This window comes from Salvelinus fontinalis, unplaced genomic scaffold (genome assembly GCF_029448725.1).
Source record: "Salvelinus fontinalis isolate EN_2023a unplaced genomic scaffold, ASM2944872v1 scaffold_0189, whole genome shotgun sequence".
In the NCBI taxonomy this organism is placed as follows: domain Eukaryota; kingdom Metazoa; phylum Chordata; class Actinopteri; order Salmoniformes; family Salmonidae; genus Salvelinus; species Salvelinus fontinalis.
The window spans coordinates 89,925-109,375 of NW_026600398.1; the positions used below are offsets into that span (position 1 = coordinate 89,925).

At 42.7% G+C, this 19,451-nt stretch overlaps 1 protein-coding gene across 1 annotated transcript in view; it reads left to right on the forward strand.

Annotated features, from left to right (window-relative positions):
- Positions 1 to 366: 366 nt before the first annotated feature.
- LOC129844177 (intelectin-like) overlaps positions 367 to 19,451 on the forward strand; it is a 36,100-nt gene continuing 17,015 nt past the window's right edge. The window contains exons 1-5 of the mRNA XM_055912596.1: positions 367 to 450; positions 656 to 793; positions 4,867 to 5,114; positions 6,140 to 6,298; positions 6,671 to 6,788. Coding sequence (XP_055768571.1) covers positions 381 to 450; positions 656 to 793; positions 4,867 to 5,114; positions 6,140 to 6,298; positions 6,671 to 6,788 — 733 coding nt within the window. The 5' untranslated portion in view covers positions 367 to 380. The remainder of the gene's footprint in view (positions 451 to 655; positions 794 to 4,866; positions 5,115 to 6,139; positions 6,299 to 6,670; positions 6,789 to 19,451) is intronic.

A 19,451-nucleotide genomic window follows, 5' to 3' on the forward strand; every position in this document is an offset into this window, starting at 1 on the left:
GAGACTGATATACTGGCAGAGAGACTGATATACTGGCAGAGAGACTAAACTATTTATAGAGAGACTGATATACTGATAGAACCTGGTTCATTATATAGGGAATAGGGTCTAAAGTAGTGCACTATATAGTGAATAGAATGCCATTTGGGCTGCTGTCAGTGTTTGTGTTGTTGTCGTCCTCAGCCATGTAATACCTGGTAGTTGTAGTCCTATCTCTGTGTCAGTGTTTGTGTTGTTGTCGTCCTCAGCCATGAAGTACCTGGTAGTTGTAGTCCTATCTCTGTGTCAGTGTTTGTGTTGTTGTCGTCCTCAGCCATGAAGTACCTGGTAGTTGTAGTCGTATCTCTGTGTCAGTGTTTGTGTTGTTGTCGTCCTCAGCCATGAAGTACCTGGTAGTTGTAGTCCTGTCTCTGTCTCTGACTGGAGGAGGCTGTGTCTCAGTAGATCCAGGTCAGTAGTCTCTCTCTCTCTCTCTCTCTCTCTCTCACACACACACACACACACACACACACACACACACACACACACACACACACACACACACACACTCACACTCACACTCACACTCACACTCACACTCACACTCACACTCACACTCACTCACTCACTCACTCACTCACTCACTCACAATCTAAGGTCCTTTTGTCTCCCCCAGATCTTCAGATTGAGATCCACAACACCAACATCCTGTCCGGAGGCCCCAGCGGGGAAACTTCTGACTCCAAGACTGGACCTACCAGATACACCGTCCAGAGCTGCAGACAACTCAAAGACCAATACAACATCAAGGATGGTCAGTGGAACACAACACATTCATTCTTCCCTGTGGTATGAGTTAAAGCAGTCAAGCTTGGAAAATAGACATATATGTTAATATATTTATATGTTATTTTTGTGTGTTCATATGTTAATATATATACACCATACAGTGCCTTCAGAAAGTATTCAGACCCCTTGACTTTTTCCCACATTTTGTTACGTTACAGCCTTATCTTCTTTTGGCTCAAATCCCGTTAATGGGATCGAGTTGACAACAGTCAGTGAAAGTGCATGGCGCCAAATTCAAACAACAGAAATCTCATAATTAAAATTCCTCAAACATACACGTATTATACACCATTTTAAAGATAAACTTGTTGTTAATCTCACCACAGTGACGGATTTCAAAAATGCTTTACGACGAAAGCGTACCATGCGATTATGTTAGGTCAGTACCTAGTCACAGAAAAACACAGCCATTTTTTCCAGCCAAAGAGAGCAGTCACAAAAAGCAGAAATAGAGATAAAATGAATCACTAACCTTTGATGATCTTCATCAGAATGCACTCTCAGGAATCCCAGTTCCACAATACATATATGTTTTGTTCGATAAAGTCCATCATTTATGTCCAAATACCTCCTTTTTGTTCGCTCGTTTAGTTCACAAATTCTAATTCACGATGCGCAGGCCAGACGAAAAGTCAGTTTTTAACATAAATCTTCAATAATGTTTCAACCCAGAGAATACCTTTGTCTTTAGAAAGGAAAAGGAACGCAGCTGCCTCTCACGGGCGCGCACCTGACTGAGCTCATGACACCTGGTTGAAACAGCTCTCTCCCCCTTCACAGTAGAAGCCTGAAACAAGGTTTTAAAGACTGTTGACATCCAGTGGAAGCCTTAGGAAGTGCAATATGACCCCATAGACACTGTATATTGGATAGGCAAAGACTTGAAAACCTACAAACCTTAGATTTCTCACTTCCTGGATGGATTTTTTATCAGGTTTTTGCCAGCCATATGAGTTCTGTTATACTCACAGACATCATTCAAACTGTTTTAGAAACTTCAGAGTGTTTTCTATCCAAATCTACCAATTATATGCATATTCTAGCTTTCGGCCTGAGTAGCAGGCAGTTTACTCTGGGAACCTTATTCATCCAAGGTACTCAATACTGCCCCTTAGTCCCAAAGAAGTTATTCTAAAATGGATTTATTAAACAAATCCTCATCAATCTACACACAATACCCCATAATGACATCACAATACACCATAATGACATCACAATACCCCATAATGACATCACAATACCTCATAATGACATCACAATACCACATAATGACATCACAATACCCCATAATGACAAGGTGAAAACAGATTTTTTGAAATGTTTGAAAATGTATAAAAAAATTACAAACAGAAATACTTTACCTCTAATACCTCTAACGAGTCACAAACCCGGATCCGGGATCCCTCCCATCAAAAAAGCTGACTAGCATAGCCTAGCCTAAAGCCACAGGGATATCATATAATAAAATGTTCATGAAATCACAAGTCCAAGACACCAAATGAAAGATACACATCTTGTGAATCCAGCCATCATTTCTGATTTTTAAAATGTTTTACAGGGAAGACACAATATGTAAATCTATTAGCTAACCACGTTAGCAAAAGACACAACTTTTTTCCCACCATTTTTTTCCTGCATAGGTAGCTATCACAAATTCGACCAAATAAAGATATAAATAGTCACTAACCAAGAAACAACTTCATCAGATGACAGTCTGATAACATATTTATTGTATAGCATATGTGTTGTTAGAAAAATGTGCATATTTCAGGTATAAATCACAGTTCTACATTGCAGCTGCAATCTGAAATAGCGCCGAAGCAGCCAGAATAATTACAGAGACCAACGTCAAATACCTAAATACTCATCATAAAACATTTCTGAAAAATATATGGTGTACAGCAAATATAAGACAAACATCTTGTGAATCCAGCCAATATTTCCGATTTTTTAAGTGTTTTACAGCGAAAACACAATATAGCATTATATTAGCTTACCACAATAGCCAGAAACACAAGCCATTTACCAGCAGCAAAGGTTAGCTATCGTAACAAACCAGCAAAAGATATATAATTTTTGACTAACCTTCATAAACTTCATCAGATGACAGTCCTGTAACATCATATTACACAATGCATATAGGGTTTGTTCGAAAATGTGCATATTTAGCGGCACAAATCGTGGTTATACAATGTGATTAGTGGCCAAACTTCAAGCAATCTGTCCGGCGCCATCTTGGAGAGGCACCTAATCTAATCAATAAATAATCATAAACTTGACTAAAAAATACAGGTTGGACAGCAAATGAAAGATACATTAGTTCTTAATGCAACCGCTGTGTTAGATTTTAAAAATTAACGTTATTACGACATACAGCGTGCGTTACAGCGAGACCGTGCCGAAATTAATGGCGCAATTATTGTTTAACATTTTTCAACATAAATACGAATTAACAGCATAAAGACTTCTTACTATTTGTTGAGCTTCCATCAGAATCTTGGGCAAGTTGTCCTTTGTCCATAATAATCGTTGCTCGGCTGTAGAATGTCCTCTTCAACTTTGGAACTAGCAGCAAACATTAGCTATGTGGCGCAGAGGTGTCCAACTGTTCATAACGCAGTAGAAAGAAAATTCCGAAAATCGCAATATACTCATGTAAACTGATATAACTCGGTTTAAAATAACTACGTTATGATGTTTCTAACACCTATATCGAATAAAATCAGAGCCGGATATATCTAACGCCGATAACGTGAGCTTTCCAGAACGCCATCCTGAGGTCTGTCTCGCTTCATGGCGAACGTTGAAAAGGCTGCACCCCCCGTGCCATGAGCCTTTATATGGCCTCAGATCTGCCTAGCAACACCATTCAAATTCTCAACGCTTGCTGACATCTAGGGGAAGGCCTATGCAGTGCTTGTCGACCAATAGAATAATTGCAAATTAATTAACTGACCCAGGAACAGAGTGCACAATTTCAGATTTCTCACATCCTGACAGGAAGATTGCTCCAACTTGAGTTCTGTTTTACTCAGATATAATTCAAACGGTTTTAGAAACTAGAGAGTGTTTTCTATCCATTAGTAATAATAATATGCATATTGTACGAGCAATAATTGAGTACGAGGCAGTTTAATTTGGGAACGAATTTTTACAAAGTCGAAATGGCGCCCGCATATTGACAAGAAGTTTAACATAAATATTCAGACCCTTTGCACAGTCCATCAGTCTAAGACACCTGTCTGATTGGCTCCTGTCTGAGCGGACTGATCCACTGTGGAGGCCGTGGGGGTGACACAGTCCATCAGTCTAAGACACCTGTCTGATTGGCTCCTGTCTGAGCGGACTGATCCACTGTGGAGGCCGTGGGGGTGACACAGTCCATCAGTCTAAGACGTGCTACTGAACTTGTATATGGTTCTATTACATAACCACAATGGTGCAATACTAATACAAAATAATATTATTTTATAACAAATGCGTTTCTCTGCGTGTTGGATAGACGCGGTTCTGAAAGAAATCAGTGCCCCGTTGAATTCGTGCCTTTTCCTAGACCATGTTATTTACATAATAGCAAAGTTAATCAGCATATTGGTGTTGAGAACAATGAGACGGAGCCAGCAGCAGAATGAGATGAGAAAACAGCCCTTTTGCCTTATTGGCTAAGAAAAGTGAGGTGTTAGGAAATCACTACTTTTATTTAAGTCTATAATCAATCGCCTAACTGTTAAATATGTATTTTTCTTGATCTCCTCATTATTATTATCATTATTATGATCATCATTCTAATAATAAGTAATGTCGGTATCATTAGAAGGCTTTGTTTATTAACCACCATCGAGCTGTAGGCCTAAGAGCACATCCTGTTTAGTCTTTATACCGTAACTAACTTAGGCCTACATTTCAATACTTGCATAGGCTTCTGTATCAGTCAATCATTCATTTGTTCATGTCATCACACAGCATACTAGTCATTTTAATACATTAAGGCATATATAGATTGAAAATATTTAGTATGTATTTGTGAATATTTTTTAGATGGGATATACTACCTGACCACGGCTAGCGGGGCTGAGTACCAGACCTTCTGTGACATGACCACGGCGGGCGGCGCCTGGACACTTGTGGCAAGCGTGCACGAGAACAACATGTATGGGAAGTGCACGGTGGGCGACCGCTGGACCAGCCAGCAGGGGAATGACATCAACTACCCAGGAGGAGACGGGAACTGGGAGAATACTGCCACCTTTGGGACAGCAGAGGGCGCCACCTCTGACGACTTCAAGGTGGAATACTCCCCTCTACTTTAGAACACTTCCCTCTACTTTAGAACACTCCTCTGTACTTTAGAACACTTCTCTTTACTTTAGAACACTTCTCTTTACTTTAGAACACTCCTCTTTACTTTAGAACACTTCTCTTTACTTTAGAACACTCCTCTTTACTTTAGAACACTCCTCTTTACTTTAGAACACTTCTCTTTACTTTAGAACACTCCTCTTTACTTTAGAACACTCCTCTTTACTTTAGAACACTTCTCTTTACTTTAGAACACTCCTCTTTACTTTAGAACACTTCTCTTTACTTTAGAACACTCCTCTTTACTTTAGAACACTTCTCTTTACTTTAGAACACTTCTCTTTACTTTAGAACACTTCTCTTTACTTTAGAACACTTCTCTTTACTTTATAACACTCCTCTTTACTTTATAACACTCCTCTTTACTTTATAACACTTCTCTTTACTTTAAAACACTCCTCTTTACTTTATAACACTTATATTTACTTTAGAACACTCCTCTTTACTTTAGAACACTCCCCTCTACTTTAGAACACTCCTCTTTACTTTAGAACACTTCTCTTTACTTTAGAACACTTCTCTTTACTTTAGAACACTCCTCTTTACTTTAGAACAATTCTCTTTACTTTATAACACTCCTCTTTACTTTATAACACTTCTCTTTACTTTATAACACTCCTCTTTACTTTATAACACTTCTCTTTACTTTAGAACACTCCTCTTTACTTTAGAACACTTACCCCAGGGTCAAACCTAGGTTGGAAAAGACAAAGGTTAAGACAACAACATTTTATTATCCCATAACTCTTTGCAACAATGGGACCAGCTTTACTAGTTAGCAACGGCTCTTCTAATATCCCATAAATCTTTGCAACAATGGGACCAGCTTTGCTTGTTAGCAACAACGCTGGTAATTAGCAACGGCGCAGGTCCCAGATTTGTGACGACGTTGTCTATATTTTTTGACCCTGGTGTCACACCAAACCTCACTTCCTGATTCCCCATCTCTCAGAACCCAGGGTATTATGACATCATGGCGGAGGACATGTCTGTGTGGCATGTTCCTAACAGAGCTCAGCTGCAGACGTGGAGAAACAGCTCTGTACTCCGTTACCACACTGAAGCCAAGTTCCTAGCCCAGTACGGAGGAAACCTCCACGGACTGTTCAAGGTACAGAATCACGTGTTTTCCATGATGCCATTCAATTTGCTCCATTCTTCACATTATTTTGAGCCGTCTTCCATTCAGCAGCCTCCTCTGGTACACACACACACATGCGCGCACGCACGCACACACACAGAGTCTGGTATAACTGACCTTTTAGGGACACACAATTCAGTCACATTCAAATCCTATTTTCCCTAAATCTAACCCTAACCCTAACCTTAACATCAAACCCTAGCGCCCAATCCTAAAACTAACCCTAGCTCCTAAACCTAAAACTAACCCTAGCTCCTAACCCTAATTCTAACCCAAACACTAATTCGTCTCTCTGTCTCTGTCCCTCTTTCTCCCTCTCCCCACGTGTCCTTGTCCCCACAGCGGTATCCAGTGAGGTATGGAGCAGGAAATTGCAACGACAATGGACCTTCTATCCCAGTGGAGTACGATCTGGGAACTAAGGACACCACCAAAATGTTCTATGCTCCCCTCGCCAGAGGTAATAACAACATGTCGTTTATTAGGATCCCCATTAACTACTGAATATGCAGCAGCTACTCTTCCTGGGGTCCATTAACTACAGCAGCTACTCTTCCTGGGGTCCATTAACTACTGAACATGGAGCAGCTACTCTTCCTGGGGTTCATTAACTACTGCAGCTACTCTTCCTGGGGTTCATTAACTACTGAATATGCAGCAGCTACTCTTCCTGGGGTTCATTAACTACTGAATATGCAGCAGCTACTCTTCCTGGGGTTCATTAACTACTGAATATACAGCAGCTACTCTTCCTGGGGTCCATTAACTACTAAACATAGCAGCAGCTACTCTTCCTGGGGTTCATTAACTACTGAATATACAGCAGCTACTCTTCCTGGGGTTCATTAACTACTGAAGATGCAGCAGCTACTCTTCCTGGGGTTCATTAACTACTGAAGATGCAGCAGCTACTCTTCCTGGGGTTCATTAACTACTGAACAGGCAGCAGCTACTCTTCCTGGGGTTCATTAACTACAGCAGCTACTCTTCCTGGGGTCCATTAACTACGGAACATGCAGCAGCTACTCTTCCTGGGGTCCATTAACTACAGCAGCTACTCTTCCTGGGGTCCATTAACTACAGCAGCTACTCTTCCTGGGGTCCATTAACTACTGAACAGGCAGCAGCTACTCTTCCTGGGGTCCATTAACTACTGAACAGGCAGCAGCTACTCTTCCTGGGGTTCATTAACTACTGAACAAGCAGCAGCTACTCTTCCTGGGGTCCATTAACTACTGAACCTGCAGCAGCTACTCTTCCTGGGGTTCATTAACTACTGAACCTGCAGCAGCTACTCTTCCTGGGGTTCATTAACTACTGAACCTGCAGCAGCTACTCTTCCTGGGGTTCATTAACTACTGAACCTGCAGCAGCTACTCTTCCTGGGGTTCATTAACTACTGAACCTGCAGCAGCTACTCTTCCTGGGGTTCATTAACTACTGAATATGCAGCAGCTACTCTTCCTGGGGTTCATTAACTACTAAACATAGCAGCAGCTACTCTTCCTGGGGTTCATTAACTACTGAACAAGCAGCAGCTACTCTTCCTGGGGTTCATTAACTACTGAATATGCAGCAGCTACTCTTCCTGGGGTTCATTAACTACTGAATATACAGCAGCTACTCTTCCTGGGGTCCATTAACTACTAAACATAGCAGCAGCTACTCTTCCTGGGGTTCATTAACTACTGAATATACAGCAGCTACTCTTCCTGGGGTTCATTAACTACTGAAGATGCAGCAGCTACTCTTCCTGGGGTTCATTAACTACTGAACAGGCAGCAGCTACTCTTCCTGGGGTTCATTAACTACAGCAGCTACTCTTCCTGGGGTCCATTAACTACGGAACATGCAGCAGCTACTCTTCCTGGGGTCCATTAACTACAGCAGCTACTCTTCCTGGGGTCCATTAACTGCAGCAGCTACTCTTCCTGGGGTCCATTAACTACTGAACAGGCAGCAGCTACTCTTCCTGGGGTCCATTAACTACTGAACAGGCAGCAGCTACTCTTCCTGGGGTTCATTAACTACTGAACAAGCAGCAGCTACTCTTCCTGGGGTCCATTAACTACTGAACCTGCAGCAGCTACTCTTCCTGGGGTTCATTAACTACTGAACCTGCAGCAGCTACTCTTCCTGGGGTTCATTAACTACTGAACCTGCAGCAGCTACTCTTCCTGGGGTTCATTAACTACTGAACCTGCAGCAGCTACTCTTCCTGGGGTTCATTAACTACTGAACCTGCAGCAGCTACTCTTCCTGGGGTTCATTAACTACTGAACCTACAGCAGCTACTCTTCCTGGGGTTCATTAACTACTGAACCTGCAGCAGCTACTCTTCCTGGGGTTCATTAACTACAGCAGCTACTCTTCCTGGGGTCCATTAACTACTGAACAAACAGCAGCTACTCTTCCTGGGGTCCATTAACTACTGAACAAACAGCAGCTACTCTTCCTGGGGTCCATTAACTACTGAACAAGCAGCAGCTACTCTTCCTGGGGTTCATTAACTACTGAATATGCAGCAGCTACTCTTCCTGGGGTTCATTAACTACTGAATATGCAGCAGCTACTCTTCCTGGGGTTCATTAACTACTGAATATGCAGCAGCTACTCTTCCTGGGGTTCATTAACTACTGAATATGCAGCAGCTACTCTTCCTGGGGTTCATTAACTACTGAATATGCAGCAGCTACTCTTCCTGGGGTCCATTAACTACTGAATATACAGCAGCTACTCTTCCTGGGGTTCATTAACTACAGCAGCTACTCTTCCTGGGGTCCATTAACTACAGCAGCTACTCTTCCTGGGGTTCATTAACTACTGAACATGCAGCAGCTACTCTTCCTGGGGTCCATTAACTACAGCAGCTACTCTTCCTGGGGTCCATTAACTACAGCAGCTACTCTTCCTGGGGTCCATTAACTACAGCAGCTACTCTTCCTGGGGTCCATTAACTACAGCAGCTACTCTTCCTGGGGTTCATTAACTACTGAACATGCAGCAGCTACTCTTCCTGGGGTTCATTAACTACTGAACATGGAGCAGCTACTCTTCCTGGGGTCCATTAACTACAGCAGCTACTCTTCCTGGGGTTCATTAACTACAGCAGCTACTCTTCCTGGGGTTCATTAACTACTGAACATGCAGCAGCTACTCTTCCTGGGGTCCATTAACTACTGAATATACAGCAGCTACTCTTCCTGGGGTCCATTAACTACAGCAGCTACTCTTCCTGGGGTTCATTAACTACTGAATATGCAGCAGCTACTCTTCCTGGGGTCCATTAACTACTGAACAAGCAGCAGCTACTCTTCCTGGGGTTCATTAACTACTGAATATGCAGCAGCTACTCTTCCTGGGGTTCATTAACTACTGAATATGCAGCAGCTACTCTTCCTGGGGTTCATTAACTACTGAATATGCAGCAGCTACTCTTCCTGGGGTTCATTAACTACTGAATATACAGCAGCTACTCTTCCTGGGGTCCATTAACTACTAAACATAGCAGCAGCTACTCTTCCTGGGGTTCATTAACTACTGAATATACAGCAGCTACTCTTCCTGGGGTTCATTAACTACTGAAGATGCAGCAGCTACTCTTCCTGGGGTTCATTAACTACTGAAGATGCAGCAGCTACTCTTCCTGGGGTTCATTAACTACTGAACAGGCAGCAGCTACTCTTCCTGGGGTTCATTAACTACAGCAGCTACTCTTCCTGGGGTCCATTAACTACGGAACATGCAGCAGCTACTCTTCCTGGGGTCCATTAACTACAGCAGCTACTCTTCCTGGGGTCCATTAACTACAGCAGCTACTCTTCCTGGGGTCCATTAACTACTGAACAGGCAGCAGCTACTCTTCCTGGGGTCCATTAACTACTGAACAGGCAGCAGCTACTCTTCCTGGGGTTCATTAACTACTGAACAAGCAGCAGCTACTCTTCCTGGGGTCCATTAACTACTGAACCTGCAGCAGCTACTCTTCCTGGGGTTCATTAACTACTGAACCTGCAGCAGCTACTCTTCCTGGGGTTCATTAACTACTGAACCTGCAGCAGCTACTCTTCCTGGGGTTCATTAACTACTGAACCTGCAGCAGCTACTCTTCCTGGGGTTCATTAACTACTGAACCTGCAGCAGCTACTCTTCCTGGGGTTCATTAACTACTGAATATGCAGCAGCTACTCTTCCTGGGGTTCATTAACTACTAAACATAGCAGCAGCTACTCTTCCTGGGGTTCATTAACTACTGAACAAGCAGCAGCTACTCTTCCTGGGGTTCATTAACTACTGAATATGCAGCAGCTACTCTTCCTGGGGTTCATTAACTACTGAATATACAGCAGCTACTCTTCCTGGGGTCCATTAACTACTAAACATAGCAGCAGCTACTCTTCCTGGGGTTCATTAACTACTGAATATACAGCAGCTACTCTTCCTGGGGTTCATTAACTACTGAAGATGCAGCAGCTACTCTTCCTGGGGTTCATTAACTACTGAACAGGCAGCAGCTACTCTTCCTGGGGTTCATTAACTACAGCAGCTACTCTTCCTGGGGTCCATTAACTACGGAACATGCAGCAGCTACTCTTCCTGGGGTCCATTAACTACAGCAGCTACTCTTCCTGGGGTCCATTAACTACAGCAGCTACTCTTCCTGGGGTCCATTAACTACTGAACAGGCAGCAGCTACTCTTCCTGGGGTCCATTAACTACTGAACAGGCAGCAGCTACTCTTCCTGGGGTTCATTAACTACTGAACAAGCAGCAGCTACTCTTCCTGGGGTCCATTAACTACTGAACCTGCAGCAGCTACTCTTCCTGGGGTTCATTAACTACTGAACCTGCAGCAGCTACTCTTCCTGGGGTTCATTAACTACTGAACCTGCAGCAGCTACTCTTCCTGGGGTTCATTAACTACTGAACCTGCAGCAGCTACTCTTCCTGGGGTTCATTAACTACTGAACCTGCAGCAGCTACTCTTCCTGGGGTTCATTAACTACTGAACCTACAGCAGCTACTCTTCCTGGGGTTCATTAACTACTGAACCTGCAGCAGCTACTCTTCCTGGGGTTCATTAACTACAGCAGCTACTCTTCCTGGGGTCCATTAACTACTGAACAAACAGCAGCTACTCTTCCTGGGGTCCATTAACTACTGAACAAACAGCAGCTACTCTTCCTGGGGTCCATTAACTACTGAACAAGCAGCAGCTACTCTTCCTGGGGTTCATTAACTACTGAACAAACAGCAGCTACTCTTCCTGGGGTTCATTAACTACTGAACATGCAGCAGCTACTCTTCCTGGGGTTCATTAACTACTGAATATGCAGCAGCTACTCTTCCTGGGGTCCATTAACTACTGAATATACAGCAGCTACTCTTCCTGGGGTTCATTAACTACAGCAGCTACTCTTCCTGGGGTTCATTAACTACTGAACATGCAGCAGCTACTCTTCCTGGGGTCCATTAACTACTGAACATGCAGCAGCTACTCTTCCTGGGGTCCATTAACTACTGAACATGCAGCAGCTACTCTTCCTGGGGTTCATTAACTACTGAACAACCAGCAGCTACTCTTCCTGGGGTTCATTAACTACAGCAGCTACTCTTCCTGGGGTCCATTAACTACTGAACATGCAGCAGCTACTCTTCCTGGGGTTCATTAACTACAGCAGCTACTCTTCCTGGGGTTCATTAACTACAGCAGCTACTCTTCCTGGGGTCCATTAACTACTGAATATGCAGCAGCTACTCTTCCTGGGGTCCATTAACTACTGAACATGCAGCAGCTACTCTTCCTGGGGTCCATTAACTACTGAATATACAGCAGCTACTCTTCCTGGGGTCCATTAACTACTGAATATACAGCAGCTACTCTTCCTGGGGTTCATTAACTACTGAATATACAGCAGCTACTCTTCCTGGGGTCCATTAACTACTGAATATACAGCAGCTACTCTTCCTGGGGTTCATTAACTACTGAATATACAGCAGCTACTCTTCCTGGGGTTCATTAACTACAGCAGCTACTCTTCCTGGGGTCCATTAACTACTGAACATGGAGCAGCTACTCTTCCTGGGGTCCATTAACTACTGAATATACAGCAGCTACTCTTCCTGGGGTTCATTAACTACTGAATATACAGCAGCTACTCTTCCTGGGGTCCATTAACTACTGAAGATGCAGCAGCTACTCTTCCTGGGGTTCATTAACTACTGAACAAGCAGCAGCTACTCTTCCTGGGGTCCATTAACTACTGAACAAGCAGCAGCTACTCTTCCTGGGGTCCATTAACTACAGCAGCTACTCTTCCTGGGGTTCATTAACTACTGAATATGCAGCAGCTACTCTTCCTGGGGTTCATTAACTACTGAACATGCAGCAGCTACTCTTCCTGGGGTTCATTAACTACTGAACAGGCAGCAGCTACTCTTCCTGGGGTCCATTAACTACTGAACAGGCAGCAGCTACTCTTCCTGGGGTCCATTAAAACTTCTTGCAACTATAGGGGGTGCTGTTTCAAAATAGCATAATTGTCTCTACAGATTTAACTGCCTAGTACTCAATTCTTGCTCGTACAATATGCATATTATTGTTATTATTGGATAGAAAACACTCTCTAGTTTCTATAGCCGTTTGAATTATTTCTCTGAGTGAAACAGAACTCATTCTACAGCACTTTTCCTCCCAGTGTGTGTGATTTAGACATCTTGGCCTCTGGTTCCAGATCAGTTTTAAAAGTCTCTGTTAATCGTATGAGATACAAACACTGCCCACGCCTTCCACTAGATGTCAGTAAGTGATGACAATTTGAATGGAGTCTATTGCGCAATCATTGGCTCTATAAATGACAAAATACCGGAAGTAGCCTTCCTTTGGACACTGCGCTCAACGCGAGAAGGATATCTGACTGGCCTTTTTCCAAGCATTGGTTTAGCCAGTAATATAGCGTCGGTCATCTTTTTACTTGTTATAGGTGTTAGAAACATCATAATGTAGTTAATTTAAACCGTTTTATAGCAATTTATATCCGTTTAGTGCGATTTTGAGGCATTGCTTTGTAATAGACTTTGAAGCTCCGGGCACCTTTCGGGGTCCCGGTCGTACGTTAGTGGGCATTTCGACGGACAAGTGGACATCTTTCGACCAAAAGAAGATTAGACCCAAGAAAGGATTCATTGTCCAAGATTCTGATGGGAGAACAGCTCATAGTAAGAACAATTTATGATGATAAATCGTGTTTCTGTCGATAAATGTTAAACGTTTATGCCGCCATCTTGTTTGCTATAGCTTCACTTGGCGCAACCTGTATTGAAAAGGAAGGATAATTTAAAAAATGTAATTCCGCGATTGTATTAAGAATTAAATTGTCTATCAATCGCTGTCCACCCTGTATTTTTTAGTCAAGTATATGATTAGCTATTGATTAAACTAGATCACTCAAAGATGGCGACCGACATTTCCAGGCTTGTTTTGCTACTATTTTCATTTGTATAACCACGTTTTTTTATGGCTAAATATGCACATTTTCGAACAAACTGTATATGTATGTTGTAATATGATGTTACAGGAGTGTCATCTGAAGAATTCTGAGAAGGTTAGTGAAAAAATTAATATATTTTGGCGATGATACGATATCGCTCTCTTTGGCTAGAATCAGTGCTCGGGTAACGTTTGCATATGTGGTATGCTAATATAACGATTTATTGTGTTTTCGCTGTAAAACACTTAGAAAATCTGAAATGTTGTCTGAATTCACAAGATCTGTGTCCTTCCATTGCTATGTGCTGTGTATTTTTAAGAAATGTTTTATGATGAGTAAATTGGTAATACAAGTTGCTCTCTGTAGTAATTCTAGTCGCTTTGGTGAGATTTGTGATGGTGGCTGCAATGGCAAACTATGATTTATACCTGAAATATGCACATTTTTCTAACAAAACCTATCCTATACCATAAATATGTTATCAGACTGTCATCTGATGAGGTTTTTTTTTGGTTAGTGGCTATCAATATCTTAGTTTAGCCGAATTGGTGATATCTACTGGTGGAGAGAGAAAATGGTGGACAAAGAAAAATGGTGTCTTTTGCTAACGTGGTTATTTCGTCTTCCCTGTAAAACATTTAAAAAATCTGAAATGGTGGCTTTATTCACAGGATCTGTATCTTTCATTAGGTGTCTTGGACTTGTGATTTAATGATATTTAGATGCTACTATTTAATTGTGATGCTATGCTAGCGATGCTAATCAGTGTGTGGGGGGGGGGGGGGGGGGTGCTCCCGGACCCGGGGTAGAGGCTCGTGAAAGGTTAACTACTGAACAACCAGCAGCTACTCTTCCTGGGGTTCATTAACTACAGAACAACCAGCAGCTACTCTTCCTGGGGTTCATTAACTACTGAACCTGCAGCAGCTACTCTTCCTGGGGTTCATTAACTACTGAAGATGCAGCAGCTACTCTTCCTGGGGTCCATTAACTACTGAACAACCAGCAGCTACTCTTCCTGGGGTTCATTAACTACTGAATATGCAGCAGCTACTCTTCCTGTGGTTCATTAACTACTGAATATGCAGCAGCTACTCTTCCTGGGGTTCATTAACTACTGAACCTGCAGCAGCTACTCTTCCTGGGGTTCATTAACTACAGCAGCTACTCTTCCTGGGGTCCATTAACTACTGAACAAACAGCAGCTACTCTTCCTGGGGTCCATTAACTACTGAACAAACAGCAGCTACTCTTCCTGGGGTCCATTAACTACTGAACAAGCAGCAGCTACTCTTCCTGGGGTTCATTAACTACTGAATATGCAGCAGCTACTCTTCCTGGGGTTCATTAACTACTGAATATGCAGCAGCTACTCTTCCTGTGGTTCATTAACTACTGAATATGCAGCAGCTACTCTTCCTGGGGTTCATTAACTACTGAATATGCAGCAGCTACTCTTCCTGGGGTTCATTAACTACTGAATATGCAGCAGCTACTCTTCCTGGGGTTCATTAACTACTGAATATGCAGCAGCTACTCTTCCTGGGGTTCATTAACTACAGCAGCTACTCTTCCTGGGGTTCATTAACTACTGAACAGGCAGCAGCTACTCTTCCTGGGGTTCATTAACTACAGCAGCTACTCTTCCTGGGGTTCATTAACTACAGCAGCTACTCTTCCTGGGGTCCATTAACTACTGAACATGGAGCAGCTACTCTTCCTGGGGTCCATTAACTACTGAACAGGCAGCAGCTACTCTTCCTGGGGTTCATTAACTACTGAATATACAGCAGCTACTCTTCCTGGGGTCCATTAACTACTGAACAGGCAGCAGCTACTCTTCCTGGGGTCCATTAACTACTGAACAGGCAGCAGCTACTCTTCCTGGGGTCCATTAAAACTTCTTGCAACTATAGGGGGTGCTGTTTCAAAATAGCATAATTGTCTCTACAGATTTAACTGCCTAGTACTCAATTCTTGCTCGTACAATATGCATATTATTGTTATTATTGGATAGAAAACACTCTCTAGTTTCTATAGCCGTTTGAATTATTTCTCTGAGTGAAACAGAACTCATTCTACAGCACTTTTCCTCCCAGTGTGTGTGATTTAGACATCTTGGCCTCTGGTTCCAGATCAGTTTTAAAAGTCTCTGTTAATCGTATGAGATACAAACACTGCCCACGCCTTCCACTAGATGTCAGTAAGTGATGACAATTTGAATGGAGTCTATTGCGCAATCATTGGCTCTATAAATGACAAAATACCGGAAGTAGCCTTCCTTTGGACACTGCGCTCAACGCGAGAAGGATATCTGACTGGCCTTTTTCCAAGCATTGGTTTAGCCAGTAATATAGCGTCGGTCATCTTTTTACTTGTTATAGGTGTTAGAAACATCATAATGTAGTTAATTTAAACCGTTTTATAGCAATTTATATCCGTTTAGTGCGATTTTGAGGCATTGCTTTGTAATAGACTTTGAAGCTCCGGGCACCTTTCGGGGTCCCGGTCGTACGTTAGTGGGCATTTCGACGGACAAGTGGACATCTTTCGACCAAAAGAAGATTAGACCCAAGAAAGGATTCATTGTCCAAGATTCTGATGGGAGAACAGCTCATAGTAAGAACAATTTATGATGATAAATCGTGTTTCTGTCGATAAATGTTAAACGTTTATGCCGCCATCTTGTTTGCTATAGCTTCACTTGGCGCAACCTGTATTGAAAAGGAAGGATAATTTAAAAAATGTAATTCCGCGATTGTATTAAGAATTAAATTGTCTATCAATCGCTGTCCACCCTGTATTTTTTAGTCAAGTATATGATTAGCTATTGATTAAACTAGATCACTCAAAGATGGCGACCGACATTTCCAGGCTTGTTTTGCTACTATTTTCATTTGTATAACCACGTTTTTTTATGGCTAAATATGCACATTTTCGAACAAACTGTATATGTATGTTGTAATATGATGTTACAGGAGTGTCATCTGAAGAATTCTGAGAAGGTTAGTGAAAAAATTAATATATTTTGGCGATGATACGATATCGCTCTCTTTGGCTAGAATCAGTGCTCGGGTAACGTTTGCATATGTGGTATGCTAATATAACGATTTATTGTGTTTTCGCTGTAAAACACTTAGAAAATCTGAAATGTTGTCTGAATTCACAAGATCTGTGTCCTTCCATTGCTATGTGCTGTGTATTTTTAAGAAATGTTTTATGATGAGTAAATTGGTAATACAAGTTGCTCTCTGTAGTAATTCTAGTCGCTTTGGTGAGATTTGTGATGGTGGCTGCAATGGCAAACTATGATTTATACCTGAAATATGCACATTTTTCTAACAAAACCTATCCTATACCATAAATATGTTATCAGACTGTCATCTGATGAGGTTTTTTTTTGGTTAGTGGCTATCAATATCTTAGTTTAGCCGAATTGGTGATATCTACTGGTGGAGAGAGAAAATGGTGGACAAAGAAAAATGGTGTCTTTTGCTAACGTGGTTATTTCGTCTTCCCTGTAAAACATTAAAAAAATCTGAAATGGTGGCTTTATTCACAGGATCTGTATCTTTCATTAGGTGTCTTGGACTTGTGATTTAATGATATTTAGATGCTACTATTTAATTGTGATGCTATGCTAGCGATGCTAATCAGTGTGTGGGGGGGGGGGGGGGGGGGGGGGGTGCTCCCGGACCCGGGGTAGAGGCTCGTGAAAGGTTAACTACTGAACAACCAGCAGCTACTCTTCCTGGGGTTCATTAACTACTGAACATGCAGCAGCTACTCTTCCTGGGGTTCATTAACTACAGCAGCTACTCTTCCTGGGGTTCATTAACTACAGCAGCTACTCTTCCTGGGGTTCATTAACTACTGAACACGCAGCAGCTACTCTTCCTGGGGTCCATTAACTACTGAACAAGCAGCAGCTACTCTTCCTGGGGTTCATTAACTACAGCAGCTACTCTTCCTGGGGTTCATTAACTACAGCAGCTACTCTTCCTGGGGTCCATTAACTACAGCAGCTACTCTTCCTGGGGTCCATTAACTACTGAACATGCAGCAGCTACTCTTCCTGGGGTTCATTAACTACTGAATATACAGCAGCTACTCTTCCTGGGGTCCATTAACTACTGAAGATGCAGCAGCTACTCTTCCTGGGGTTCATTAACTACAGCAGCTACTCTTCCTGGGGTCCATTAACTACTGAACATGCAGCAGCTACTCTTCCTGGGGTTCATTAACTACAGCAGCTACTCTTCCTGGGGTCCATTAACTACAGCAGCTACTCTTCCTGGGGTCCATTAACTACTGAAGATGCAGCAGCTACTCTTCCTGGGGTTCATTAACTACTGCACATGCAGCAGCTACTCTTCCTGGGGTTCATTAACTACAGCAGCTACTCTTCCTGGGGTTCATTAACTACAGCAGCTACTCTTCCTGGGGTTCATTAACTACTGAAGATGCAGCAGCTACTCTTCCTGGGGTTCATTAACTACTGAACAAGCAGCAGCTACTCTTCCTGGGGTTCATTAACTACTGCACATGCAGCAGCTACTCTTCCTGGGGTTCATTAACTACTGCACATGCAGCAGCTACTCTTCCTGGGGTTCATTAACTACTGAACATGCAGCAGCTACTCTTCCTGGGGTTCATTAACTACTGAATATACAGCAGCTACTCTTCCTGGGGTCCATTAACTACTGCACATGCAGCAGCTACTCTTCCTGGGGTTCATTAACTACAGCAGCTACTCTTCCTGGGGTTCATTAACTACTGCACATGCAGCAGCTACTCTTCCTGGGGTTCATTAACTACAGCAGCTACTCTTCCTGGGGTTCATTAACTACTGAACAAGCAGCAGCTACTCTTCCTGGGGTCCATTAACTACTGAACATACAGCAGCTACTCTTCCTGGGGTTCATTAACTACTGAATATACAGCAGCTACTCTTCCTGGGGTTCATTAACTACTGAACATGCAGCAGCTACTCTTCCTGGGGTTCATTAACTACTGAATATACAGCAGCTACTCTTCCTGGGGTTCATTAACTACTGAAGATGCAGCAGCTACTCTTCCTGGGGTTCATTAACTACTGAACAAGCAGCAGCTACTCTTCCTGGGGTCCATTAACTACAGCAGCTACTCTTCCTGGGGTCCATTAACTACAGCAGCTACTCTTCCTGGGGTTCATTAACTACTGAACAAGCAGCAGCTACTCTTCCTGGGGTTCATTAACTACTGAACAAGCAGCAGCTACTCTTCCTGGGGTTCATTAACTACTGAAATAGCAGCTACTCTTCCTGGGGTTCATTAACTACTGAACAGGCAGCAGCTACTCTTCCTGGGGTCCATTAACTACTGAAATAGCAGCTACTCTTCCTGGGGTTCATTAACTACTGAACAGGCAGCAGCTACTCTTCCTGGGGTCCATTAACTACAGCAGCTACTCTTCCTGGGGTTCATTAACTACTGAACAAGCAGCAGCTACTCTTCCTGGGGTTCATTAACTACTGAACAACCAGCAGCTACTCTTCCTGGGGTTCATTAACTACTGAACAGGCAGCAGCTACTCTTCCTGGGGTCCATTAACTACTGAACAAGCAGCAGCTACTCTTCCTGGGGTTCATTAA